The 14,138-nt window shown below is 44.3% G+C and overlaps 1 protein-coding gene across 8 annotated transcripts in view; it reads right to left on the bottom strand.

The window, feature by feature from the left end:
- LOC138811112 (zinc finger protein 14 homolog) overlaps positions 1-14,138 on the bottom strand; it is a 99,143-nt gene that overhangs the window by 33,593 nt on the left and 51,412 nt on the right. The window contains exons 4-8 of one of the 8 annotated variants that reach the window (XM_069998713.1): positions 13,462-13,521; positions 11,525-11,651; positions 10,162-10,260; positions 7,267-8,315; positions 2,277-2,316 (exon numbers count right to left, since the gene is read on the bottom strand). In XM_069998713.1, coding sequence (XP_069854814.1) covers positions 7,294-8,315; positions 10,162-10,260; positions 11,525-11,651; positions 13,462-13,470 — 1,257 coding nt within the window. In that variant the 5' untranslated portion in view covers positions 13,471-13,521 and the 3' untranslated portion in view covers positions 2,277-2,316; positions 7,267-7,293. The other 7 variants (XM_069998712.1, XM_069998709.1, XM_069998711.1 and 4 more) reach the window with 7 other exon arrangements.

The following is a 14,138-nucleotide window of genomic DNA, read 5'->3' as shown; positions in this document are numbered from 1 at the left end:
TGAAAGAGATACTGCAAGAAATGGAGCACTGCAGAAATCAAACAGGCATGAGTGGGCAGGCCATGACAGAGTAAGTTAGGAGATGAATGTGCTTAAAGCAAAGTACCTATCTATTCCTGAAGGATTCTGTTGCTACAGTCTCTTCTATACTGTTCTACCTCAATAATACATATATGGCTAGAAAATTAAAAGAATCGCCAGGCGCTGGTGGCTCACCCCTGTAATCCTAGCTACTCAGGAGGCTGAGATCTGAGGATCGCGGTTCAAAGCCAGCCCGGGCAGGAGAGACCGTGAGACCGTGAGACTCCTATCTCCAATAAACCACCAGAAAACCGGAAGTGGCGCTGTAGCTCAAGTGGTAGAGCGCTTGCCTTGAGCTAAAGAGCTGAGGGACAGCGCCCAGGCCCAGAGTTCAAGCCCCACGACCCACCAAAAAAAAAAAAAAAAGAAAGAAAATTAAAAGAATCAAACCAGGCAGTGGAAGACATCTGAAATCTCAGTACTTTGGGGACCCAGGCAAGAAAATTGAAAGTTCAAGATTATCTTGAGAAAGCTGAAACATATTTTGTCAGTGAGGGATGGCAAAGTGTGGGGGGGGGAGGGGAGAGAGGGAATAAAAGTAGAGAGGAAGGGTGGGCAAATATAGTCAAATAGTCATTATATTCAATATACAAAAATGAATATGGAACCAAGAAACTTGAAGAGAGTGATGGGGTTGAGAGAGATGAATGATAGAAGAGGTGACACTCATCAAGAGGTATTATACTTATATGCTGATATGCTGAATTCCTGTGGTGCTGTGGCTGAAAGTAGTAGAGCCCTCACTTTAAGTGAAAAAGCTCAGGGACAGTGCCCAGGTCCTGAATACAAACCCCACAACCAACCCAAAAACAAAAAAAAAAAATCTAAGTTTATTGTAGAAGCACATCATATGTGATTTTTTTTGTTATGACTGACTTTTGTTTGTTTTTATTTGCTTATGGTGTTGAAAATCAAACCTAGACCTTGTGTATGTTAGGCAAGTACTCTGTCACTGACTTTTATTTCTAGCCTGACAGATTGTTTAATGAATCCTTTTATTAAAACTGATTGTAAACTAGTCTGGATATCCAAGACTTAATCATTCTTGCATACTTACATATCTGGTTTAACAAAATTTTTGTTTGCTTTTGTTTTGCTGGTCCTGGGGCTTCAACTCAGGGCCTGGGCTCTGTCCCTGAGCCTCTCTGTGCCCAAGGCTAGCACTCTACCACTTAAGCCACAGCACCATTTCTGGCTTTTTCTGTTTATGTGGTACTGAGGAATCAAACCCAGGGCTTCATGCATGCTAGGCAAGCACTCTACCACTAAGCCACATTCCAGCCCTCAAAAAAATCTTAAGGACACCCATAATTCTGAGTCTGATTACTTATATATTTAGGTAATCTTACTAGCTCCCGTAAAGTAGACAATATATCATTCCAAACCAACACAAGGAACACTTCCTTGGGTGCAATGATTAGAGCTTTCCAGAGAAGATCGGATCTCTATATATGTAAGACTTAGCCACATTTCTTCCCAGCCTGTAAATCCTTACAAACCATGAGACACTATTAACTGAAGCTGAGGCCAGCTAATAGCAAATTTTGTCTTATATAATTGAAAAACTCAAATGTAGAAAAGTTAAGTTGTCCTTTGAGTGACTAATAGGGCCCATCCTTATCAGCAGAGAAAGGATGGTCCAGTATCTCTCCTTTAAGCAATTTCATTTATGTTCTAATGCAGCTTTTTGGCAAATACAGAAGATGATTTGTTCAGTAGGTAAACAATGGCTGGAAAAGAGTAAGACAATGACTTGATTAGTTAGCTCCATCCATCACTGGATTTGAAATGACCGGGAGGTTTTTGAAGGTATTCTAAAACACAAGAAGTTTCAGGACAAGCCGGGCGCTGGTGGCTCACGCCTGTAATCCTAGCTACTCAGGAGGCTGAGATCTGAGGATCGCGGTTCAAAGCCAGCCCGGGCAGGAGAGACTGTGAAACTCCTATCTCCAATAAACCACCAGAAAACCGGAAGTGGCGCTGTAGCTCAAGTGGTAGAGCGCTCGCCTTGAGCTGAAGAGCTGAGGGACAGCACTCAGGCCCAGAGTTCAAGCCCACGACCGACAAAAAAAAAAAAAAAAAAGAAGTTTCAGGACAAAGAATTGTCCATGGGATCTTAACATGACATAATTTGTAACAGAAGATATTAATAGTAACTTACCTGGGCCATGGTTTAGGAATTTAATAATGTGTCAGTTTTATTTGCCAGAAGCAGAAAGTCCACAAAGGCTGAAGCTAGAAGAAAACAAGTCCATAAGAGACAGACTTAAGATTTTCTCAAATGATGCCAATTGTTTCCCCAGAGATAGACAAGATTTTCTCAGATGATGGCAATTGTTTCCCCGTTGATCTCTTACACTCTTACACACACACACACACACACACACACACACACACACACACACACACACACACACACACACACACACACACACACACACACACACACACACACACAGAGTTTAGATAAATCTAATCCTCTAAATCATCTAAACCCCAGAGTCTCCTTTAAATTCTTCAAAGCCTACTTGGATTCACCAGACATAAAGAGAAAAATTTGGCAGGCTCTGATTAAGAATTCTATTAGGGTTGGGGAGGCTGTTTGGAATCCCAGCAGAGGGGAGTGTGAGGCAGGATGAGGTCAGTTGGGGCTGGGGCTACAAAACCAGAAGACACATGAAAAAAAATAAAGATAAACGAAAACAAGTGACTTAGAATACAAGAGCATGAGTCTCATGTGCTTTGATTTGGCTTCTTAAAAAACAATTCCCTTCACAAGTAGCTCTTTTTGAGTGTGGGGCAGAGTGAGAGATGGTAGGAAGTGCTGCAATACTAGGGCTTGACCTCAGGGGTCTGTCCCTGGCTTTTTGCTCAAGTCTAGTCTTCTATCCCATGAGCCAAAACTCCACTTCTGGCTTTCAGTTGGAGATGAGGGCTGGGAAGGTGGCTCAGTGGTAGAGTGCTTGCCTTGCATGCATGAGGCCCTGAGTTCGATTCCTCAGCACCACATAAGCACAAAAGCCAGAAGTGGTGCTGTGGCTCAAGTGGTAGAGCGCTAGCCTTGAGCTGAAGAGCTGAGGGACAGCGCCCAGGCCCAGAGTTCAGGCCCCACGACCGACAAAAGAAAAAAAAGGAGATAAAAGTCTCATGGATTTTCCTGCTCAGGCTAGCTTCGAACTGTGATGCTCCGATTGCAGCCTCCTGAGTAGGTGGGATTACAGGGGTGAGCAGACACCTGACTCCAGTCTTAACGTTCCGATCCCACAGTGGGGGCTGAACCTCTTTGCCGGGAGTCACTTCCAGGGCGCTCAAGTGATCACCGGGGCTTTTCCTCTAACTGCAGGCGACGCAGAAGACAGGACTACGGCCGAGGCCACAACGGCTTTTGTCCGACGCGTTATGACGTCACACGCAGGCCTGCCACGCCCACCGGCGCGCGCACTTCAACCAACCGCCCCTCTCATACCAGCGGACGTGGGGCACGAGCGGCCCCCGACAATTTCCCGGTGTGCAGTGTCTCCCCTCTCTCCTTACCCCGCCGCGTTTGCTATGGGGTCGCCAGGGCTGTTTCGCTCGTAGAGCCGAGCCTGTCTCTAGGCGACGCGCAGTTGCAGCGGAGGCTCCAAAGCGGGAACGGCTCGTAGATCCGGGGACCTAACGTACAGAACCGCACGCGGGGGTTGCCGGGAGGGCCAGTGGGGCGCACTGATTGCGCAGGCGCTGGGACCACTCAGGGGGCGGGGCGGGGCTGCGCTTCTCGAGGGTGGAAGCGGAGGAGATGGTCCCGCCCTGGTGACCCTGGGCAAACTGATCCTGTCCCCGCGGTCCGTGCAGGAGCAGAGGAGGGGCGCAGACAGCGCTCCGGGGAGCCAGCTGGGTTCTTTGGCTTGTGATTGGAATTGTGTGTGTGAGAGGGAACCTCACTGTGAACCTTCTCTGTCTCATTGGCTAGACAACTCTCCTCTCTTCCCTCTCCCTCCTCAGCAGAAATGATGGATGGTGGTGTGGGCAACTTTCTCAATTCTGAAAGACAAATGTCAGAAATGGTGCCCATGGCTCACTCTCTCTCCCTCCTTGGCTAGCTCTCTGTCTCTGCATGTCTCTCTTGTGGCTCTACCACAGCCAGGAGCTGGTGGATCAGGCCTGTAATTTTGGCCGAAGGCTGAAATCTGAGGATTCACAGTTCAAAGCTAGCTTAGGGCAGGAGTCTGTGAGACTTATCTCCAATTAACCAGCAAAAAGCTGAGGGTGGACCTGTGGCTCAAGTGGTAGAGTGCCAGCCTTGAGTGAAAATGCCAAGGGATAGTGAGTGCCCAGGCCAGCCTGGACTGATGGGCATGCATGGGCACGGGTGCACACACACCAGAAACCTCTACTATAACACGAGCATCCAGTCAAGGTTTTGCTAGATTTATTTTCCTTGGTTAATCAGTGTGTATCTTTGAAATATGTGACTGTATTTCTAATGTGTTCCTACAGGCTGTGACTATCTGGATGTTTTGATATGAGCCTTCCTTTTTTTTTTTTTTTCTGGAGGGGGGGTGTCCGGTCATGGGGCCTGAACTCTGGGCCTGGGCGCTGTCCCCCAGTTCTTCAGCTCAAGGCTAGCACTCTACCATTTGAGCCACAACGCCACTTCTGGCTTTTTTTTTCTGTTTATGTGGTGCTGAGGAATTGAACTCAGGGCCTCAAGCATGCAAGGCAAGTGCTCTACCACTGAGCCACCTTCCCAGCCCCAAGCCTTCCTTTCCTTGAATCTGACTCAAAGGGAAAAACCATTTGGGGAGAAAATTGTGTATTTATTTTAATTTAACCAAAGGTTTACTGTGGAAAAGAATACAGAGTAAATCATAGAATAAGATTTTTAAAATAATTCATGTTATGGACCACTTGATTTAGTTCTTTCCCAGATTCTTAGGTTAAGATGACTTGTTTAGGAGCTCTAGACTAAGAAAAAAGACATTTAAGAAGCTCTAGATTAAGAAAAAAATTGTTAGCACTGGAGATGTGACTTTGAGAGCAAGTAGGTTCTTAGGGTGTTTTTTTTTTGGTCGGTCCTGGAACTTGAACTCTGGGCTTGGGTACTGTCCCTGAGCTCCACAGCTCAAGGCTAGCGCTCTATCACTTTGAGCCACAGCAACACTTCCGGTTTTCTGGTAGCTCATTGGAGATAAGAGTCTCACAGATTTTCCTGCCCAGGCTGACTTTGAACTGCGGTCCTCAGATCTCAGCCTCCTGAGTAGCTGGGATTATAGGCACGAGCCACTGGCACCCGGCAGCTCTGAATTTTAATCCTATTACTGCCAAATAGAAAAAAGTAAGAGAAGCAATATGGCTAAAGTAAGACAAGGCCTCACCATGTATCCCAGGCAGGCTTTGAACTCAAAATCTGCTTCCACCTTTCAAATTTATAGTTCATTTGTATTAATAATGATTTCTCAGAACATAACCCGTAGCTTGATTGTGTTCTATGTGGTATTTGAGTTAGGAGGGCAGAATTGGTTACCCAGATAAAATGGCACGTGAAGCTTAAAAATATTGAATCTGCTGCAAACACAGAATTAATATAAAAACCATTATTTCTAGTGGAAATATAGGCTTAGTTTCCTTGAAGGAGAGAAATATATTCATGACATATTTCTTTTTTTTGGTTGTGGGGGCTGAACTCTGGGCCTGGGAGATGTCCCTCAGCTCTTCAGCTCAAGGCTAGCACTCTACCACTTGAACCACAGTGCCACTTCTGGCTTTTTCTGCTTATGTAGTGCTGAGGAATTGAACCCAGGGCCTCATGCATGCAAGGCAAGCACTCTACCACTGAGCCACCTTCCCAGCCCTCATGACATAGTTCTATAGTTGAAAAAGACCTAGTACAAAGATTTGCCTGTGGTGAAGGTCCAGGAAGACATTGTAGTTTATCCATAACTACATTTTAGCATGCATAGTGCCAAACAGCTGAAAAAACTCCAATGCCTACCAGTAGGGGTTAATAAAGTGATATTACAGTAGCCAATAGGTTGAGTGGGAATTAATAAAGCCATATTACAGTAGCCAGTAAGACAGCATTATGATTACAGAGTCTAGCATCTTTACTATGTGGGGAGTTGCTTAGGAATGTTTTTACAAAGAAACCACAGAATTTTGCATAGAGCAAAAACAGGCCATCTTCAAAAATTAAAAAGGCTCACATCTATAATTCTAACTACTCAGAGGCCTGAGATTTGAGGATGAAGATTTGAAGCCTGACCAGGCAGGAAAGTCAGTAAGATTCGCATCTCCAATTAACCAGCTAAAAGCCAGAAGTATGGCTGAAGCGCTAGGGCACCAGCCTTAAGAGAAAAACTAGCCAGGCGTTGGTGGCTCACACCTGTAATCCTAGCTACTCAGGAGACTGAGATCTGAGGCTCATGGTTCAAAGCCAGCCTGGGCAGGAAAGTCTGTGATACTCATCTCCAATTAACCACCAGAAAATCAGAAGTGGCACTGTGGCTCAAGTGGTAGAGCTTTAGCCTTGAATGAAAGAGCTCAGGGACAGCAACCAGGCACTTAGTTCAAGCCTCCTGACTGAAAAAAAAAAAAGAGAAAAGCTAAGAGACAGTGTTCAGGCCCTGAGTTCAAGCCAAAAGTACAACTCAAAAAAGTTACTTCTCCCAGTTATTTTTTTAAAAATAGTTTACAAACCGTGATAGAAAGAGATACACTTTACAAGTCACATGAATTCAAGATGGCTTAAAATGGTAATACAATAGTTACAAGAAAGTTACAGAAAAAATGGCAACTACAAGTTTTCATTTTTGCATGACTCCTGGTTTTTGAAAAGGTTAGAAGGAGGCTGGTTGGTAGAGTGGTGGTTAGAGTACCTGCCTCACACAGCACAGGCCTTGTTTTGTTCAAACCCCAGCATCACTAGAAAAGGTGAAGAAAAGATTAGAAGAGTCAAAAGTGTCTTAAAAAGTATTTGTTAGACTAAATAAAGTCAAGAGAAGTATAAATTTATATTACAAAAGTTATAAAATATATTCTATTCAATGGGTGTTTTCACAACAGCTTTCTTCAACTGAATAAGCTGTACTCAACAAGTAAAATGTTTTTAGATTCTTCTATCTAAAGGGGTCATTAGAAACACAAATTCTCTTTAGATGGAATTGTTCTGAACCTTCCCATGATAGAAAGATAAACTTTACTTACAGTGACATAAATTTAAGTACTGGCCCATTACCAGTACAAATTTTGATGCTGGAGAAGTTGTGAGCCATAATCAAAGTTTTTCTCACATTCTCTATATTCATAAAGTTTCTCACCAGCGTGGACTCGATGATGGCTGATCAGCTGTGAACTCTGAGAATAAGCCTTCCCACATATCTTACATTCATAGGGTTTCTCTCCAGTATGAATCCTCTGATGTCGAGTAAGATCAGAGCCAGAACGAAAAGCCTTCTCACACTGCTTACATTCGTAGGGCTTCTCACCTGTGTGTATCCTCTGATGTTTAATAAGTTGAGAACTCTGACTAAAGGCATTCCCACATTCCTTACATTCATAGGGCTTCTCTCCAGTGTGAATTCTCTGATGCTGAGTAAAATTTGACCCACTACTGAAAGCCTTCCCACATTCCTTACATTCGTAGGGCTTCTCACCAGTGTGGATTCGCTGATGGCGAGTAAAATTGGAACCACTACTGAAAGCCTTCCCACATTCCTTACATTCGTAGGGTTTCTCACCAGTGTGAATTCGATGATGTCGAGTGAGGTCAGAGCCACAAATAAAGGTTTTCCCACATTCTTTACATTCAAAGGGTTTCTTGCCAGTGTGAATTTTCTCATGATGAGCCAGTCTTGAGGGGTGCCTAAAGGCCTTACCACATTCCTTGCATTCATAGGGCTTCTCTATGGTATGAATTATCTCATGGGGAGTTAGGTGTGAGCCAGGCCTAAAGGATTTCCTGTTTTCTTTTGTGGCACAGTATTTCTCTTTATTATTAATGATGTGCTGGAGTGTGAAGGATGGATGCTGACTGAAAGAGGGCATGTCATCAGAAGTGATTATCAGCTCACTGAAATGCTTCATCTGGGAGCCAGGGTGCTTCTCTATCTGGCCATTACACTCCCATTCATCTTGGCAACCTGAGTCTGAAATGTCACCTTTTGCAAGTCTTCCCATGAGTTCCCATGGGGATAAGCCTACTTCACAAATTTCCTTCTGCAGAAATGATTTCTTGGTCTCATGTGATTCCAAGACTGAAAGAGAGAATGAAAGCAGTCACTTAGAGTTTTGTAATTTCGGAGGAGTGCAACTTTAATTGAAATGGGAAAATTAGCCAGGTGCTGGGAGCTCACATGTATAGTCTTAGCTACCTAGGAAGCTGAGATGTGTAGATGAATTGTTTGAAGCCAGCCCTGGGCAAACAAATCTAAGAGAATTTTAGGTCCAATTAGCCAGCAAAAAAGCTGTATTTGCAGTGGTAGATCAAGTTGTACATCTCCTGCCTTGAGAAAAAAAGGCTTAGCAAGAGAAGGCCCTAAATTCAAGGCTCAGTACTGACATCAATAAAATGGGGAGAGGCTGATTAATTTGAATTTTTTAAAAATAGGTAAAAAGAAGAGCTGATAAGGGGAAAAACCCAAAAAAGCTGTCAAGTATGCAATACATACTAAGCTAATATTGTGGAATTAACTATCTGAAATAAAGAAGATACTTAAAATTGTACTGTCATCAGATAAAAACCCATGCTGCAACTTTCCTCTGATAGCTACAAGGTATTAAATCTTTATTGTCAAAGTGGAGGGCAGAATAAAAATCAACACCTTAAATCACATTTTCAGTTAAACTGCCAGACGTGGCAGCAATCAAAGCAACTAGCCAAGCACTGGTGGTTTACAACTGCAATCCTAACCACTTGAGAGTCTGAGATCTGAGAAGCAAGGTTAGAATCCAGCCTAGACAAAAAGTCTTTGAGGCTGAGCAACGGTGGCTCGTGCCTGTAATACTAGCTAGTAAGGTGGCTGAGATCTGAGATCAAGGTTCCAAGTCAGCCGGGGCAGGAAAGTCCCGGAGACTCTTATTTCCAATTAATCACCTGAAAACTGGAAGTGGTGCTGTGGTTCAAGTGGTAGAGTGATCACCTTGAGCTGAACAGCTGAGGGATAGTGCCCAGGGCCAGAATTCAAGCCCCATGACCAACAAAAAATCAACAACAACAAAAAGTTTTTGAGAGACTCTTATCTTCAATTACCATAAAACACCTGGAAGTAAAGCTGTGACTCTAGTAGTAGAGTCCTCACCTTGAGCTAAAGAGCTCAGGGACAGCTCTCAGGCCCAGAGCTCAAGCCCTAGGACCAAGAAAAATAAAAGGCTGAGATCTGAGGATCAAGGTTAGAATCCAGCCTAGACAAAAAAAATCCCAGTCTTGGGCTGGGAAGGTGGCTCAGTGGTAGAGCGCTTGCCTTGCATGCTCGAGGCCCTGGGTTCGATTCCTCAGCACCACATAAGCAAAAAGAAAAAAGCCGGAAGTGGCGCTGTGGCTCATAGTGGTAGAGCGCTAGCCTTGAGCTGAAGAGCTGAGGGACAGCACCCAGGCCCAGAGTTCAGGCCCCACGACCGGACCCAAAAAAAAAAAAAAAAAAATCCCAGTCTTATCTCCAATTACCATTAAAAAAAAAACAAAACCTGGAAGTAAAGCTATGGCTCAAGTGGGAGAGCACTAGCCTTGAATGCAAGAGCAAGAGGACCTAAGTTCAAGCCTCAGTACTGTCACAAAATAAACAAAATAAAAAAGATTAACTACAAAAGGGGATGAGAGCTGTAAAGGATCCAAAGCTGGATCCAAACTAAGGGAAGGGAGGAAAAGCTTAGACAGGATGAAGGAGGAACCAGCTTAGAAAGAGGAGAGAAACAGAACAGGAAAAAAGCTCGCAAGGGTTGATGGATAAGAGCAAAAGGTAAGATCATTTGAGACCTCCTTCGAGGAAGTTCCTATGTTTGACAACAGATCTGAAGACTTTAAGGGAAGTTTCCTGGGTAGCATCACAAGGAAATTGTTTCTCAACTAACCATTTGGACTGGATCCTGTCAAACGTCACCTACCTGACCACTGGCCTCTCTCCACTGTCAGCTCTCCATCCAACCAAGGCTCCTTCCCTTGCTCCAAGTACAAAATCACATGAGGTTTCGAAATGGAATGTCCTGCCAACCAAAGAAGTCATGAGTAAAGAGCAAATGGCTCACACTTGTAATCCCAGCTACTCAGCAGGCTCAGATGAGAGGATCATGGTTCAAGGCTAGCCATGGCAGGAAAATCTGTGGGACACTTATCTCTAGTAACTACCAAAAAGCCAGAAATGGTGTTGTGACTCAAAGTGGGATAACACTATCCTTGAGCAGAAAAGCTCAGGGACAGCTTCTGAGTTTAAACCCCAGGTCTGACAACACACAAAAAAAGTAGAGAGGAGGGCTGGGAAGGTGTCAGTGGTAGAGCTCTTGCCTTGCATGCATGAGGCCCTGGGTTCGATTCCTCAGCACCATATAAGCAAAAAGAAAAAAGCCGGAAGTGGCGCTGTGGCTCAAGGGGTAGAGCGCTAGCCTTGAGCTGAAGAGCTGAGGGACAGCACCCAGGCCCAGAGTTCAGGCCCCACGACCGGACCCAAAAAAAATGTTTAAAAAAAAAAAAAGTAGAGAGGAATGTATAATGGCAATACTTCAGAATTCAAGTCCATTTCCTCCCTTGTAAAGAAAGACTTAACACTGGGCCCTGGTGGTTCATCCCCATAATCCTACCTACTTAAGGAGGCTCAGATCTGAGGTTCCTGGTTTAACGCCAGCTGGAGCAGGAAAGTCCATGAGACTCTCATCTGCAACTAACCACCAGAAAACCAGAAATGGAGGTATGGCTCAAAGTTGTAGAATGCTAGCCCTGAGCAGAAAAGCTCAGAGATGGTACCCGGGCCCTGATTTCAAGCCTCACAACCAACAAAAAAAAAAAAAAAAATCACAAAAAGAGGCAAAGAAAAGTACAACAGAAGTATGTAACATACTAGATTCCAAATGTCTTCCATAACTTAATGGAGTGCCTTTATTGCTAACTCTAAAATGTTTAGAACACTCCGATGGGAACAGGATGTAGAACTCCAATTTTTTTTTTGTGTCTGTGTGCTGGTACTGAAGCTTGAACTCAGGGTCTGGGCACTAGCCCTGAGCTTTTTCACTTAAGACTGGCATTCTACTACTTGAGCCACAGCTCTACTTCCAGCTTTTGGAGATAATAATCTCATGGGCATTCCTAATCAGGCTGGCTTTGAACTGTAATGTATCTCAGCCTCCTGAGTAGCTAGGATTATTAGCATGAGCACTTGCACCTGGCTTCCAACTGGTTTTTCAACTGATAGTGAGCATTTTGCATTTGAAGACCTCCTGAAATACGAATGTGAAGGGTATGGACAGACATTCTTACCCATGGAAACCAGAATGCTGTAGGTCTCAAGCATCACGTCTCTGTATAAATCTCTTTGACCATCAGTCAGGCATTCCCACTCCTCCTGAGAAAAGTCTATGGATACATCACTGAACACTACTGCCTCCTGGAACAACAACCATGTATGACTTGATTAATGAAGTGGCTCTAAATAGGAAAGACAGAACATGATTTAGAGGAAATGAAATGCCAGGAGGATAGATGGCTGCACGAGGTGGCTCATGCCTCCAATCCTATCCCATCAGGAGGGTGAAATGAGGAAGATTGCAGTTTGAAGCCAGCATGGGCAAAAAAAAGTCCATGAGAGGGGCTGGGAATGTGGCTTATTGGAAGAGTGCTTGCCTAGCATGCAGGAAGCCCTGGGTTCGATTCCTCAGTACCACCTAAGCAGAAAAAGCCAGAAGTGGCATTGTGGCTCAAGTGGTAGAGTGATACCCTTGAGCAAAAAGGAGCTCAGGGGTAGTGCCAAATCCCCAAGTTCAAGCCCCAGGATTGGCATAAAAAGAAAAAAAAAATCCATAATCTTATTTCCAATTAATTACCAAAAAGCCAGAAGTGGAGCTCTGGCTCAAGGGATAGTGCACCGGCCTTAAGGACACACACACAAAATTAAGGTACATACTCTGAATTCAAGCCCCAGTATCAGAAAAATCAACCAATCAATCAATATATCCACCAATAGAAAAGAACCTTACCTTTACAGTATGGGTAAGTACTTTGGCACTGCTTATAACTAAACTGCTGGAAAGGCTTTTTCTGTTGTTTTGTTTTTCCTCTTTTATTATTATTATTATTTTTTTGTCAGTCATGGGGCTTGAACTCTGGGCGCTGTTCCTCAACTCTTCAAGTCAAGGCTAGCACTCTACCACTTGAGCCACAGCACCACTTCTGGTTTTCTGGTGGTCAATTGGAGATAAGAGTCTCATGGACTTTCTTGTCCAGGCAGGTTTTGAACAGTGATCCTTAGATCTCAGCCTTTTGAGCAGCTAGGGTTACAGGCATGAGCCACTGGGTTTTTTGTTTGTTTTTAACAAATACAAAAAGAATCATGGGAGGCTGGGAATGTGGCTCAGCAGTAGAGTGCTTGCCTTGCATGCATGAGGCCCTGGGTTCGATTCCTCAGTACCACATAAATAGAAAGAGCCAGACATGGCACTATGGCTCAAGTGGTAGAGCATTAGCCTTGAGAGCTCAAACCTAGAGTTCAAGCCCCACGACTGAACCCCTCCCACCAAAAAAAAGAATTATTGCCGGGCGCTGGTGGCTCACGCCTGTAATCCTAGCTACTCAGGAGGCTGAGATCTGAGGATCGCGGTTCAAAGCCAGCCCGGGCAGGAAAGACTGTGAGACTCCTATCTCCAATAAACCACCAGAAAAACCGGAAGTGGCACTGTAGCTCAAGTGGTAGAGCGCTCGCCTTGAGCTGAAGAGCTGAGGGACAGCGCCTAGGCCCAGAGTTCAAGCCCCACGGCCGACCAAAAAAAAAAAAAAAAAAGAATTATTATGAGGAAAGTAAATGTTTAAGTGGGCCTAGAGGTAAAAATGACTCTTTTGGGGCTGGGAGCACAAGTGGAGGGGCACGTGCATGGTCAGGGATATAATGCCTGCTAAGCAAGTATGTAAGTCCCTCAGGTCAAACCTCAGTGTCCAGAGTGGGAGAAATATTCTTTTTGAGTTTATTTTGTTTTGTTTTTTTGCCAGTCCTGGGGCTTGAACTCAGGGCCTTGGTACTGTCCCTGAGCTTCTTTTGCTCAAAGCTAGCACTCTACCGCTTGAGCCACAGTGCTACTTCTGGCTTTTTCTATGTATGTGGTACTGAGGAATTGAACCCAGGGCTTCATAAATGCTAGGCAAGCACTCTACCACTAAGCCACATTCCCAGCCCTCTTTTTGAGTTTAAAACAACAGCGTCTTACCTGCGCCATGGCTTTGGCTTTTATGTTTGTTCCTGAACACTCCTTAGGAAAAGGGCAGAGCTGTGAGAGGTAAAGGAAGATAAAGGAGCTCTTAATAGACTTTCATCCAGAATTGTCATTTTACTCCAACACACACACCAACCCACCTGACAGTTATCTGTAACAACAGGCAAATTTCTTGTTTTTGTTTTTGTTTTTGGGGTCCAGTTGTGGGGCCTGAACTCTGGGCCTGGGCACTGTCCCTCAGCTCTTCAGCTCAAGGCTAGCGCTCTACCACTTGAGCCACAGCGCCACTTCCGGCTTTTTTTCTTTTTGCTTATATGGTGCTGAGGAATCGAACCCAGGGCCTCAGGCTTGCAAGGCAAGCACTCTACCACTGAGCCACCTTCCCAGCCCAACAGGCAAATTTCTTATCCCTAACTTGAGAGTCTTTAGACTAGAACAGGATTCATTTGAGCAGCACAGACATGATTAGGAGAATATGTTTATATACACACAGATTTATTCATATACAAATATATAACTCTATGGCACATAATACATACTGCCAGAGACTGCCATTTTATTTGATAAATCTTGGAGTAATTGATAAGTAGTAAATACTATTATATATAATTATATTTAAAATGCCTCACATTGGAAAAACTGGAAGGGGGAAAGTTAATACTGTCAAAAAG

The sequence above is a fragment of the Dipodomys merriami genome, unplaced genomic scaffold, assembly GCF_024711535.1.
Source record: "Dipodomys merriami isolate MVZ:Mamm:240054 unplaced genomic scaffold, mDipMer1.0.p SCAF_52, whole genome shotgun sequence".
NCBI lineage: Eukaryota > Metazoa > Chordata > Mammalia > Rodentia > Heteromyidae > Dipodomys > Dipodomys merriami.
The sequence above is the reverse complement of the archived record's forward strand: the minus strand, read 5'-3'. Positions and strand labels throughout refer to the sequence as shown.